The 12,160-nt window shown below is 48.5% G+C and overlaps 1 protein-coding gene across 2 annotated transcripts in view; it reads right to left on the bottom strand.

The window, feature by feature from the left end:
* Positions 1-12,160, bottom strand: part of SENP7 (SUMO specific peptidase 7) — a 991,910-nt gene that overhangs the window by 516,173 nt on the left and 463,577 nt on the right. For both annotated transcript variants that reach the window (XM_085622390.1, XM_085622391.1), the window contains exon 12: positions 1,755-2,008. In XM_085622390.1, coding sequence (XP_085478516.1) covers positions 1,755-2,008 — 254 coding nt within the window. The remainder of the gene's footprint in view (positions 1-1,754; positions 2,009-12,160) is intronic.

Below are 12,160 nucleotides of genomic sequence, written 5' to 3'. Positions count from 1 at the left end.
GACCTTTTTTATACACCCGTCTGCAGCAGGGTTTCAAAGCACATACTCCTTCCTTCCCCCGAGAGCCACCTGAAGCCGCTACGCTTCGCCTTAAATTGGCTGGGGATGCAGCACCTCATCTAGTTTCCTCCCTCTACCACTCTCTGTACACCACTCAGTGGACTTCACAAAATTCTCCAAGGATAAATGGTCTGTAGAATTGGCGCTAGTTATAACTGAGGAGCAGTGGACCAATTGCTGCAGGCAAACGGAGCACAGTACGTCCAGTAGTCGCCTCCGGATCCTTCACTGTAAATATTTACACCATACATATTATACACCAGCTAAACTTTATCGCTAACAGCTGCGTTATGATAAGTGTGATCGATGTGGGGCCACAGGGGCTGACTTCCTTCCCTTGGCATGGGACTGTGCTGTTGTACAGGAGTATTGGCTCCGGGTCTTGGAAGCCCTGGAACAAATGACATTGCTTCCTCTCCCACATACTCCCCTTTTTGCTCTCCTTGGCTATACTGCAACCATAGCAGTGAAACACAGAAAATCCGTTTCATTCAGTCTCCTCCTCGCCAAACGGCACATCGCATGTCGATGGGGCCGGGGTCGAGCACCTAAATTTAAGGGATGGATCCGGGATATGGTCTTCTGGCAGGACCAAATGTACGAGTTTGCTGAACTGCCCCCACTAACCTCCCGCCCTCGGGACAATTGGGGACCCCTTACAACATATGTGCTCACACACCCTGTTGCGAACTTTAATAATACACAGCCTGGCACTGTGGCACCCACCTGAACCCCTCAGACACTTTACAGGTTGCTATGTGACCCTCCCCACCCTCTTTTAAACTTGACTTATGATTGAATGCTGCTACTATATGTACTTTTTGGATGTCTTTTATTATGTTGCCTCTAATGCCTCAATGTATGGATCATTCACTCATCGTGTTTTACAGGCCCTCAGATAAACCTCGCTGATTTACTGTACCCGTTTCATCTATACACTTGCAATGATACCCTGTCTCTACTTTTGTCTGCCTGTTTTGTATTTTTGAAAAAGTATAAATAAACATTTCTTAAAAAATAAAAAAATAAAAATGTTTGAGCAAGAGTGCAATACACAAACTTTATATGCTTATATAGTTCACATAAGTCCTTAGGATGCATTGCCAATGGGAAGACACTACATACTCTGCATATTCCTTCTTCTTTAAACAAAATATATGCTTCATAACAATCACTGCCAAAAAACTCCTATTGTGTATTTTGAGTGTTAGGCAGCTGTATAAACACTAATAAGCACTAATTTCAAAAGCTTTGGAAAACACTGAGAAATGACTGAAATACACCAAAAATAAACACTGAAAACAGGAGTGCCTGAGTATAAAGGCAAGAGGAATGCATTTCGTTGTGTTTTCAAGGAAACACCTCTGGTGCCCTTGACTAATGTGAGACATCACAAACCTCCAAGGTAGGGCACAGACATATTAAAACGTGGAAAGCATATTCTGCATTTTACATATTAGCATCTGGACTCTCATCATCTACAGCCCAAGCTCAGTGCTTAAAAGTAAATGGTAGATGTTGCAGTTGTACTAATGTCAGATCGAAAAACAAGAACTGGAGGTAAGCAGGATAAAAAAAGGTAAAGGCAAACAATTGTAATACAGAGCGGAAAAGTGACAGGCCTAGCTGAAACTCGGTTTAGATTATGAAAAATAATGCATTTCCTTTACTGACTTTAATCAGTCATACACTACCTGAGGTTTTTGCTTCACGTCAGTCGGTGTGCTCTTATCTTCATAACAGGAAATGTTGCAGATTGACAAGAAAGAACATTCATCTTTGGAGAGGTCCTTCAAAAGAGTATTAGCTTCCTCCCAAGGCAACAAATCGGAAAGTTCTGGACGCCTGTTTTCCAAGCTCCATTTCCGCATCAATTCACAAAGTTTGTCCTCTTCTTTATCTGTAAGAGGTCTGCACAACTCAAGAAAAATAAACTCGTTGGCCTTCCCTGTAAAAAGAAAACGAGACCGCAGAATCACATAACTGCGTAACTTCAGTAACAGTTCATTCACTGAACAAAGAAGCAGAATACAACACATTTGTAGACCAACTCCAGGCTGCCACAAGCCCTGGATCATCTGAATATCAGTGGGAGATGTCCCACCTTTTGAAATCATGTCCTTAATGAACAAGGTACCTACCTTATGTAACTTTTTTGCCTGGTGAATACTCTATCTAACCACAGATTCCTCATCTTGTGAATATTCCCCAGGCATCTGACTGGATCCAGAAACTTAAAGTGTACTAAAATTTGTAGTCGCGCCACTCCGAACTGACGCTGCTCCGCTCTGGAAATGATGAGCGGAGCCGTATACAAACACCACCAATGCGCTTTTGTTAGCTTGTCTGTGCCCTCAGACACAGAGCCATTGGCAAATGAGAAACAACATTTACAACACTGTCATTCCCATGCATTACCTTTACCTTGCGTCCATTACAATGTATATCCCTATACCATGCACATTTTACTATTCATATGCCTTTACCACCCATGCCTTTACAACGAAAATGCAAGTATTTTGCAGATAAGTGTATAATATATATTACCTACCGGTGACAGATAGTAGGTAGTTACAGTTAGGACCAACTTTTCCCATAGACAAAGCATTTTTTGTCTTGCTAATAACTTTGGTGCCGTTTGATGAATGTTGCTAAACGTTTCGATACTAGGAAGAAATTTAGTTCAGCTGCAGTCTTGAAAGTTTCGGGGTGATGAACAAGTTACTTACCTTCGGTAACTATATGTCTGTAAGAAACATAGGTTAGTTATAGATTCCTTACCTTAGAATTATCCCAAGGCGTCCGGAAAGTTTTTCGTCAGCAGTATCCCTACGCATCGGAAGGTGAAGTCAGTCGACTTTGCGTTCGTCATTGGTCATGGTCGCCGGGATGACTTCACGGTAGCTACATAGACGCCGTCGTCACGCACGGACGTCAGTTCTGTACACGACATTCCAGGCCAGAAGCGCAGAGCCATGCAAGACACTGACCACTGGTGCACAAAACTAGGGCCCTGAAAAGAAGTCCTTAACCCTAGAAGTCAGTTCGCAGAACGGGAAGGATGGGTGGTGCGGTAAGGAATCTATAACTAACCTATGTTTCTTACAGATATATCGTTACTGAAGGTAAGTAACTTTTTCATCTGAAAGAAACAATTATAGATTCCTTACCTTAGAATAGATACCCCAGCAATACCAACCCCGGAGGTGGGTCTGCAAACTAATTTCACACCAGGAAGTCCTGGAGAACAGAACGGCCAAAGAAGCCGTCTCTCTGGACTTGACTGTCCAGGCAGTAGTGTCTAGTAAACGTGTGCAGCGATGCCCATGTAGCTGCCTGACAGATGTCATTAAGGGGACTCCACGTCCCAAAACAGTGGTAGCTGACGTCGCCCTGGTGGAATGGATGCGCAACCCCACTGGAGGCTCCTTCTTTGCCAAGGAATGACAAGCTTTAATGCACAAAACGACCCATCTAGAAATGGTCCGTTTGTGCACAGTCCGACCTTTTTTGGCACCCAAGTAGCCAACAAAGAGCTGGTCATCCACCCTGAATTGTTTTGTGCGATCCAAGTAAAAGAAAAGGAGGCTTAGAAGAAAGTGCCTGGAGCTCACTCACCGTGCGCGCAGAGGTGATGGCCACCAGAAAGGCAGTTTTTAAGGTTAGAAGCCTGAGAGGACAGTTATGTAGCGGTTCAAAGGGAGCACACATCAGATATGTAGGAACCAAGTTCAAGTCCCACGGAGGCATTACAAATGGAACAGGAAGAAAAAGATGAGTAATGCCTTTAAGGAAGCTATTTACAACACTGGACTTGAAAAGAGAAGGCTGATCAGGAAGCCTAAGAAAGGAAGAAATGGCCGAGAGGTAGCCCTTTAGAGTGCCCAGAGCAGAGCCCTGCAGAGCCAAAGAAAGAAGGAACAAGAGGACCTCAGAAAGAGGGGTGGAAAGGGGATCCCAAGACTTTGCTGTGCACCATGCCACAAATTTGTTCCATCTGCAGGCGTATACCGTCTTAGTGGAGGGACACCTGGCTGCCAAGATGGCATCACAGACTTCAGGAGCCAGGTCAAATGATGTCAACTGCCGCCGCTCAATCTCCACGCAAGGAGGTGAAGGCTGCACAGGTTTGGGTGGAGGACCGTCCCCTGCTGCTGCGACAAAAGATCCTCCCGAAGAGGCAGCCGGATCAGAGGATCGATGGCCATGTGTAGCAGCTCGGGATACCGGGCTCTTCGTGCCCAATCCGGAGCCACAAGAATGACTTGGGCCCGGTCGCGCTTGGTCTTCTTCAGCACTCTGGGCAGAAGTAGTATAGGCAGAAAGGCGTATAGAAGACCGCAACTCCACTCGCGACGAAAAGCCTCGCCAAGTGAGTGCAGCCTTGGAAATTCCAACGTGCAGAATTGCTGACATTGTGCATTCTCTTCGGTGGCGAATAGATCTAATCAAGGCTCTCCCCACTGTTGAAAGAGAACTTGCACCACCTCCGAGTGAAGACGCCATTTGTGATCCATCATGCCCCTGAGGCTAAGGTTGTCCGCCCTGGCGTGCAGCGAACCTACCAGGTGTTGAACCACCAGGTATATGCCCTGATGTTCCAGCCGTATCCAGAGGCGGAGGGCCTCTTGACATAGGGTCCACGACCCCACCCCTTCTTGTTTGTTGCAGCAGAACATGGCGGTGGTGTTGTCCGTGAATACCTGCACTACTCTTCCCCTGACAGAAGGGAGGAATGCTTAGAGTGCAAGACCAATCGCCCACAGCTCCAGAAGGTTGATGTGGAGCCCGGACTCCGCTGGAGACCAGAGGCCTCTGATCTCCGCCTCCCCCATGTGGCCGCCCCATCCCAGAAGTGATGCATCAATCACTACTGTGAATTCTGGTTTGGGAAGGGAGAGAGATCTGCAGTCGACCCAATCCTGGTTCGTTAGCCACCACTGCAATTGGTGTACAGTGCCCTCCGAGATCTGGACGCAATCGGACAGGTTCCCCTGATGTTGTGCCCACTGGAACTTCAGGTCCCAATGCAGAGCCCGCATATGCCATCTGGCTTGGTCCACCAGCAGGATGCAGGAGGCCATCAGGCCCAGTAGCCTGAGGGTCATCCTGACCGAAACCCAGGATAAAGGGTAAAATATCGGAATCATAGCCCAAATATCCCAGATGCGCCATTCGGGAGAATAGACCTGAAACTTTGTTGGGTCCAGAACCTCTCCGATGAAGAGGAGCTTCTGAGAGGGAGTCAGGTGTGACTTCAGCACGTTGATGGAGAACCTCAGCGAATGAAGGAGGTCGGCTGTAGTCTAGAGTTGGGAGATGACAGCCTGGGGCGAGCCGGCCTTCAACAGCCAGTCGTCGAGATAGGGGAAGACAGGAACCCCTGATCTGCGCAGATGAGTTGCGACTACCGCCATCACTTTCGTGAACACCCGAGGGGCACTGGTAAGGCCAAAGGGGAGCACAGTAAACTGAAAGTGCGTGTGGCCTACCGTCAACCGCAGGTAACGCCGGTGGGCCGGCAGGACAGGAATGTGAAAATAAGCGTTCTGCAAGTCCAACTGTACCATACAGTCTACAGGGTCGAGGGTAGACAGGACCTGAGCTAGCGTCAACATTTTGAACTTTTCCTTCCGGAGGAATCTGTTGACATTCCTGAGATCCAAGATCGGACGCACGCCTTTGTCCTTCTTGGGCACCAGAAAGTAGTGGGAATAGCAACCATGACCTACTTCTGGGACAGGAACTCGCTCGATGGACCCCTTGGCCAAGAGTGCCGAAACTTCCTGTTGGAGAAGGGCCAAATGATCTTCCGACATGTGATGGTACTGAGGTGGCATGGAAGGAGGAGTGGTATCGAAGGGGAGGGAGTAGCCCCTTCGGACTATTTGCAAAACCCACCTGTCCGACGTGATGGGCTACCAGTGGGGGAGGTGATGGCGAATCCTGCCGCCCACTGGCGTTTGGTGGCCCTGAAAGGTCGGACTAGGAAGGTTTTGGAGGCTGCTGCAGAGGGGGCTGTGGTGGACTAGCCCACCCGCTGGCCTCCAGAACCACGGCGGTGGTTCTTACATTACCAGCCGCGCAAGGGCTGAACAGCTTGCGCTGGCCTGTGGCTGTGGGCGGAACATGGCAGGGCACCCCTTCCGAAGCCATGAAATGGACAAAAGGCAGACTGCGCATGGCGGGTGGTGGAAAGGCCCAAGGACCTGGCCGTAGCCCGAGAGTCCTTAAAGTGCTCCAGCGCGTTGTCTGCCTTGTCGCCCAATAGGCGACGCCATCAAAAGGCATGCCCATAAGAGTGGATTGGACATCCCCTGAATATCCAGACGTAGCGTCGAAGGACTACTGACGTGGAAATCATCCTGCCTAGGGAGTCGGCAGTATCCAGGCCACAGCGGATGGTAAATTTTGCTGCGTCTCTCCCTTCGACAACTGCACGGGAGAGTACGGCCCGGGCCTCCTCCAGGCACTGAGGCAACACCTGCTCAACGGAATCTCACACGGAGTGGGTGTAGCGGCTCAACAGACATGCGGTGTTTACCGACCACAGTCCCAAGCTGGAGGTAGAAAACATCTTCTTCCCAAGATGGTCCAGCTTTTTGCATTTCCTATCAGGTGGAGCATTATGGAATGCGCCTTTGGAGGTGGAGGCTTGGACCACCAAGCTCTCAGGGGGGGATGTTGGGAGAGTAAAGTGGGGTCGCCCGGGGCCGGGTGGTGGCGTCGGGCAATCAACCTATCCACAAAAGCCCCTGTGTTGGGTCTGTTAGGTCTTCATTAAACAGCAGCAGGGGATCCGAAGAGCTCGCTGCCGGTTGAAGCATCACTGTCAGGAGGCTAGTCCTGACTGCCACCGTAGGTAACTCGAGGCGGAGAGCCTCGGCTGCCCTATGCAAAACCACTGCGTAAGAAGCTCCCTCCTCCATAGCCATGGTAGGTGGAGACAACATGCCACGGTCTGGTGAGGTATCCAGACCACTGGCTTCCCCCCGTTCCTCTCTCCAGTCCGGTTCATAGCCCAACTGTTCAGTTAAATGGTCTCCAGACCCCTCTCAGTCCTCCTCACCACCTCTAGCTGCCAATCTGGTCTAAAAGAGCCAGGGTAGAACAAGGGCACAAAAGTACCCGTCAGAGCTGGATTTGGTCCGGCTCCATGTCTACATCGGGAAGGAGGCCAGGGTCGACGGCGGCTAGGGACACAAACGGCATCGGCTGCGGATGTGGTGCCGGTGGAGTTGGCACTGTGGGAGGCGTAACAAGGTCAACCAGCGCTGATCCGGATCCAGGCCAGGATCCAAGGGGACCCTGCGGTGCCGGGGCAGCCGGCGTCATCGAAGGCCCAGGGCCCCAAGCCGAGTCTGCGGAGCCCGATGGCACGCCGGCGTTGTCGGGCTGCCCAAAGATGGCATGCATCGCTTCCTAAAATTGGCGAAGCTGGGCAGGGGTCACTCCGGGTCCCGGGAACGGAGGGAATCCCGGTGTTGACCCTTCGGGCTCCGCACGCGGAGCCGCGGGAGGGGCACCACCCAAATCCTTAGTCGCGTCAGCCGACGGACGGGGAGAAGTCAAAGAGCGACGATGCTTCTTCGACTTCTTCTTGTGCTTCGACTTACCTGACCCAGAGTGCGAAAACGTGGAGTGATGATGGCTCCGCGACCGGTCCCTCTACCTCCTACGTGACCGGGACCTCGAACGGCACGGAGCTGACTGCCGGGCCTCGAGGAGCTTTCCGGACTGCTCCGTCAAAGACTTCGGGTTCATGGTACGGCAGTCAGAGCAAGACTTGGGGTCATGGTTATGTCATGGTTGCGCTCCAGGTAAAACATGCACACCCAGTGAGGATCCGTCACTGACATCAGTCGGCTACAGGAATCGCAAGCCTTGAAGCCAGGCATCCCTGACGTGCAGCAGGAGTCGAAGATTCGAAAACGGTGTCGAGAAAAGTCATCAAAAAGTCAGTCAAAAGGTGACTAGAGGTACCACTCTCTCCAGCTCTACGCTGGCTGGCGCGGAAAAAGAAAGAACTGACGTCAGCGCATGAGGGCAGCGTCTATATAGCTACCGCGACGTTATCCCGGCGACCACGACGCTATCGACGAACACGGAGTCGACCGACACCAACTTCCGTCGCGCAGGGGTACTGCTGATGAATTTTTTTCGGGATCCAGTCTGACGCCTGGGAGTAATTCTAAGGTAAGGAATCTATAACTAACTGCTTCTTTAAGATTTGTCAAGCGGAGGTGGAGAAAAAGGGGGTCCCAAAACGGTTTTCCCCATGCAATGTCTATGGGGATTTTGCAATTTTTAGACATGGCTACGGCCCGAACCGCTGAACAGAATTACTCAAAATTTGACTGAAAGCTGGATCTTGGTCTAGAAAGAGACCTTTTTGTAATTAGTGTAAATCTACTCCGTAGTTTAAGAGTAATTAAAGAAATAAAAATGTGTATATCTAGGTACGCAGATAATTTTCGAATCTACCCGGCTGGGATTTCGTGGGTACGTGCCGGGGATCCACGAGGAAAGCAAGACCCCAACTGGCTGGTTGGAACCTGAAAGGAAAGTTGTGGCCACCATTTTGTTTGTTGCTTGGCTCTGGGGAGCGAAAACTAAAGTGTAAAAATATATAAGAGGTCAGGATAGAGGTATCCTGACCCTATGAGACATATGGATAGGATAGGATAGTATTTAAAAAGCGTACTTATACCAGCTGGTGTCAAGGCACTAAGCGAACAGGGAGAAGTGGCAGCACCAACACCCCGCTAGGAGGCAAATAACCAGGTCTTTAAGAGCTTCCTAAAGACCGGTAGCAAGTCCGCCTTAGAAATGGGAAGGAGCAAAGAGTTCCAGAGTTTTGCGGCTGCCACCGAGGAGCAGCGGCCACCCCACTTGGACCTGCGGAATCTGGGGAAGACCAGTTTTTTTTAAAAGAAGAAGATCGCAAGGTCTTCCCTGGAGTGTACCACTGAAACATAGATTTTAGATAGGATGAGTCGTTACTATGCATTGCCTTGTACACCAGATTCAGAGTCTTGAAGGAGATGCGCTTCCTGATGGGAAGCCAGTGCAAGGCTCGGATTCCTTCCCTGGCTGACTAATACTTGGGGATGTTAAGTATCAGTACGGAGGGGTGCCAGAGGTAAATTGCCCAAATGTTTTTTGGGGGCCCAAATTGAGGATCCCGCAGGTCGCAGCCAAGGATCATTCAAGGCCCAATGGGAAAAAAAAACATACAGACCATACCCCCAGAGCATATGGCCAAAAGCCTTGCATAGTGAGGCGCTCAGTGCATGCAAGGGGATGTTTCAGCTGCAGGCTAGGGCCTGTGGCCAAGGAAGTGGTTGTATTAATGCACAGAAATTATATATTACTCAAAGGCAACAGGGACATTATAGTTAGCTTCACATTTTACCCACACAAAACCATAGAAATTCGGTAGTTATACTTATACTTGCAGTTAAACTTATCTGAAAAAAGATTAATCGTGCCATTAAGTAACCGGTCCCAGGATGCTTGTTTCCGGTGCAGGAAGAACCTGGCTTAGCAGTTCGGTCTGGACTGGTTCCATGAGGCACAGGGTCAAGACTGATTTGCATAAGGCTGGGTCCAAACTGGGGTGGCGTAGTAGGCAAAAGAACAATGGATTTAACCCAGATCTCTTGACTTGGGGAGAATGTTTGAATCATTCAGCATTCCGTCCATCATTTGTTGCAGTTAAGTGGGATGGGTATGCCCAGACGTGGGTCCCTTGCTCATTATGCCACTGGATTCAAGCTATACTGGCTGATGAAGGGGGACATACCCCGAAACCGGTCCCAGGATGCTTGTTTCAGGTCCAGCATAGTAAACAAATTTTGTAGTTAGATGCCTGGCTGCTAAAACAACAACTATTGGAAGAGAGAGGCCTAAGACAGTAACTGCTGCTGTTAAATCTCCATGCATGGAGTTGTAGATTGCATAGATCTACGTGCAGGACCCTTCCCTGCTGCTGCAACACAAGATCCTTCTGAAGCAGCAGTGCTCATTGGAGGATAGATGTTCATGGACAGAATTTCTGGGTGCCACACTTTCCTGGCCCAAACTTGAGGCAGTTGGGCCCAGTCAATCCTGATCTTCTTTAGAACTTTGGCTGGGGAGGCACCAGTGGGAAGGCATACAGGAGTGCCATGCTCCACTCTGGGTGGAACTCAATCCCCGCGAGAGAGTCTCCTTGTGAACTTGAATGCACAAAAGAGTTGGCATTGCACATTCTTGATGGTGGCGGGGAGGTCAAGCCAGGGCTCTCATCACTGGAAGTCACCCTGGACCACCTCCAGGTGTCCCTAAGCATAGCCAACTGAGTAGGTTTGCTCTGGCTCATAAAGATCCTACCAGATTGTTCATGACCAAGGAGATGTCATGCAGACTCAGTCAGTTTCCAGAGCTAATGGGCTTCCTTGCACAGAACCCAACACCCAATTCCGCCCTGCTTGTTGCAGTACCACATAGCAGTAGTGTAGGTCGTGTGCACCTGGACCAGCTTCACGTTGATGGGCAACAGGAAGGTTTTCAACGCAAAGCTAATGGCCCACAACTCCAACGGACTGAAGTGGAAGCGGGTCTCAGCCATAAACCAGTGCCCTCTGACCTCCACCTCTTCCAAATGGCCTGCCCAAACTAAAAGCGGGGCAACTATCACCACCGTCTGCTCTGGGTAGGATAGGGAGTGGGGTCTGCCCCTGGTCCAATTGCAGTCAGTCAGCTACCATTGAAAGTTTTTTGCAGTCTCCGCAAAACCTAGATGGAATCCTACAGGTTTCTTAGGTGCTGAGCACACCGAGTCTTCAGATCCCACTGTAGAGCCTGCATGTGTCATCTGGGTTAGGCCTCATCATAAATGTTCAATTCAGACGATCACCCCATAAAACATACAAATACATTAATAAAAATCACAGTCAAAAATCCTAAAAACATACAACATGGAGACATTAAAAAGCTAAAATTCTGTACTTAAAGTAGCCAGTGCCAAAGTGCAATCACACTTTTCAGTTCTTGTTTGGCTTCCTTAGACACCAAGCTGCATGTAAAAATCTACTTAGTCCGTAAACAATATTGCCTTGAGTGTTTGCCTTTAAATCCCTTAATGCCACTTAATAGTTTCGTACTCCCAGACTCATGCAAATTGGTTGAATCAATTTTCTTCTGAGCCTGGAATAAATGGAGCAAAAGCACAATATGTGCCCCCCAGTCTCAGTTAAGTTTATACAAAAAGGGCAACACTCAGTGTCCTTAGGATTCATAGACCATTTCCAGGGAAAACTGTTCGTGGGCAAGATCCCCAACCTGAATTTGATATACAAGGTTTTGGCCAGGTAGGGCATTACATCGTCCAGAAAGCATTCAGATTTTGGATAGGTCTTGAACTCAGCTAAACCTACACCAATGGAGCTCACCGAGCATTGCTTTTCTACTAAATGGCAGTATTTCTCCTTTCTGAGATTGACTGAGCTACCATTGATGCTTCTCGGATCATCCCAGAATTATTGTAAACTTAGGACAGCAACACAATTTGTAACATACTTCAGCCATGATGGTACATTGGATGTATCCAGTTTTGTGATCTCAATCTATTTTTATATCACTAATTCTTCAGTGTTCCATACTCCCAGCCAATACTAAAGTTCTTAGATTTGCAAAATGAACTATTCTCATTAGAACCATATCTAAAAAGAAAGGAAGTAAGGGAGCACTAGGGGGCATTTGGTGAAAAGATCTTTAAAAATTATTCTCCTTAATAATCAGCTAATTTACATTTTGATTTTCCCCTATTTCAGTACCATATAGAGCAGCTACTTGGGCCTTTAACCTATATCGTTGCAAAACCAGAGAAACCATTCTAAAGTGGACTTATACATTTTTAACACGGTATGCTGTGTTACCATAATATGTTTTATAATGTGGCAGGAACCATATAAATTGTCAGAGTTTCAGACACCCAAATAATCAAAATTGTTTATTCTTTCTAGCACCATATTCTCAATTTTCAGTATTTCATTTTACTCGCATTGATCTCCAGATCCTTCTGCGTGAAAAAATCGGAATATTTGTTAAACAATAT

This window comes from Triturus cristatus, chromosome 8 (genome assembly GCF_964204655.1).
Source record: "Triturus cristatus chromosome 8, aTriCri1.1, whole genome shotgun sequence".
Classification (NCBI taxonomy): domain Eukaryota; kingdom Metazoa; phylum Chordata; class Amphibia; order Caudata; family Salamandridae; genus Triturus; species Triturus cristatus.
The sequence above is the reverse complement of the archived record's forward strand: the minus strand, read 5'-3'. Positions and strand labels throughout refer to the sequence as shown.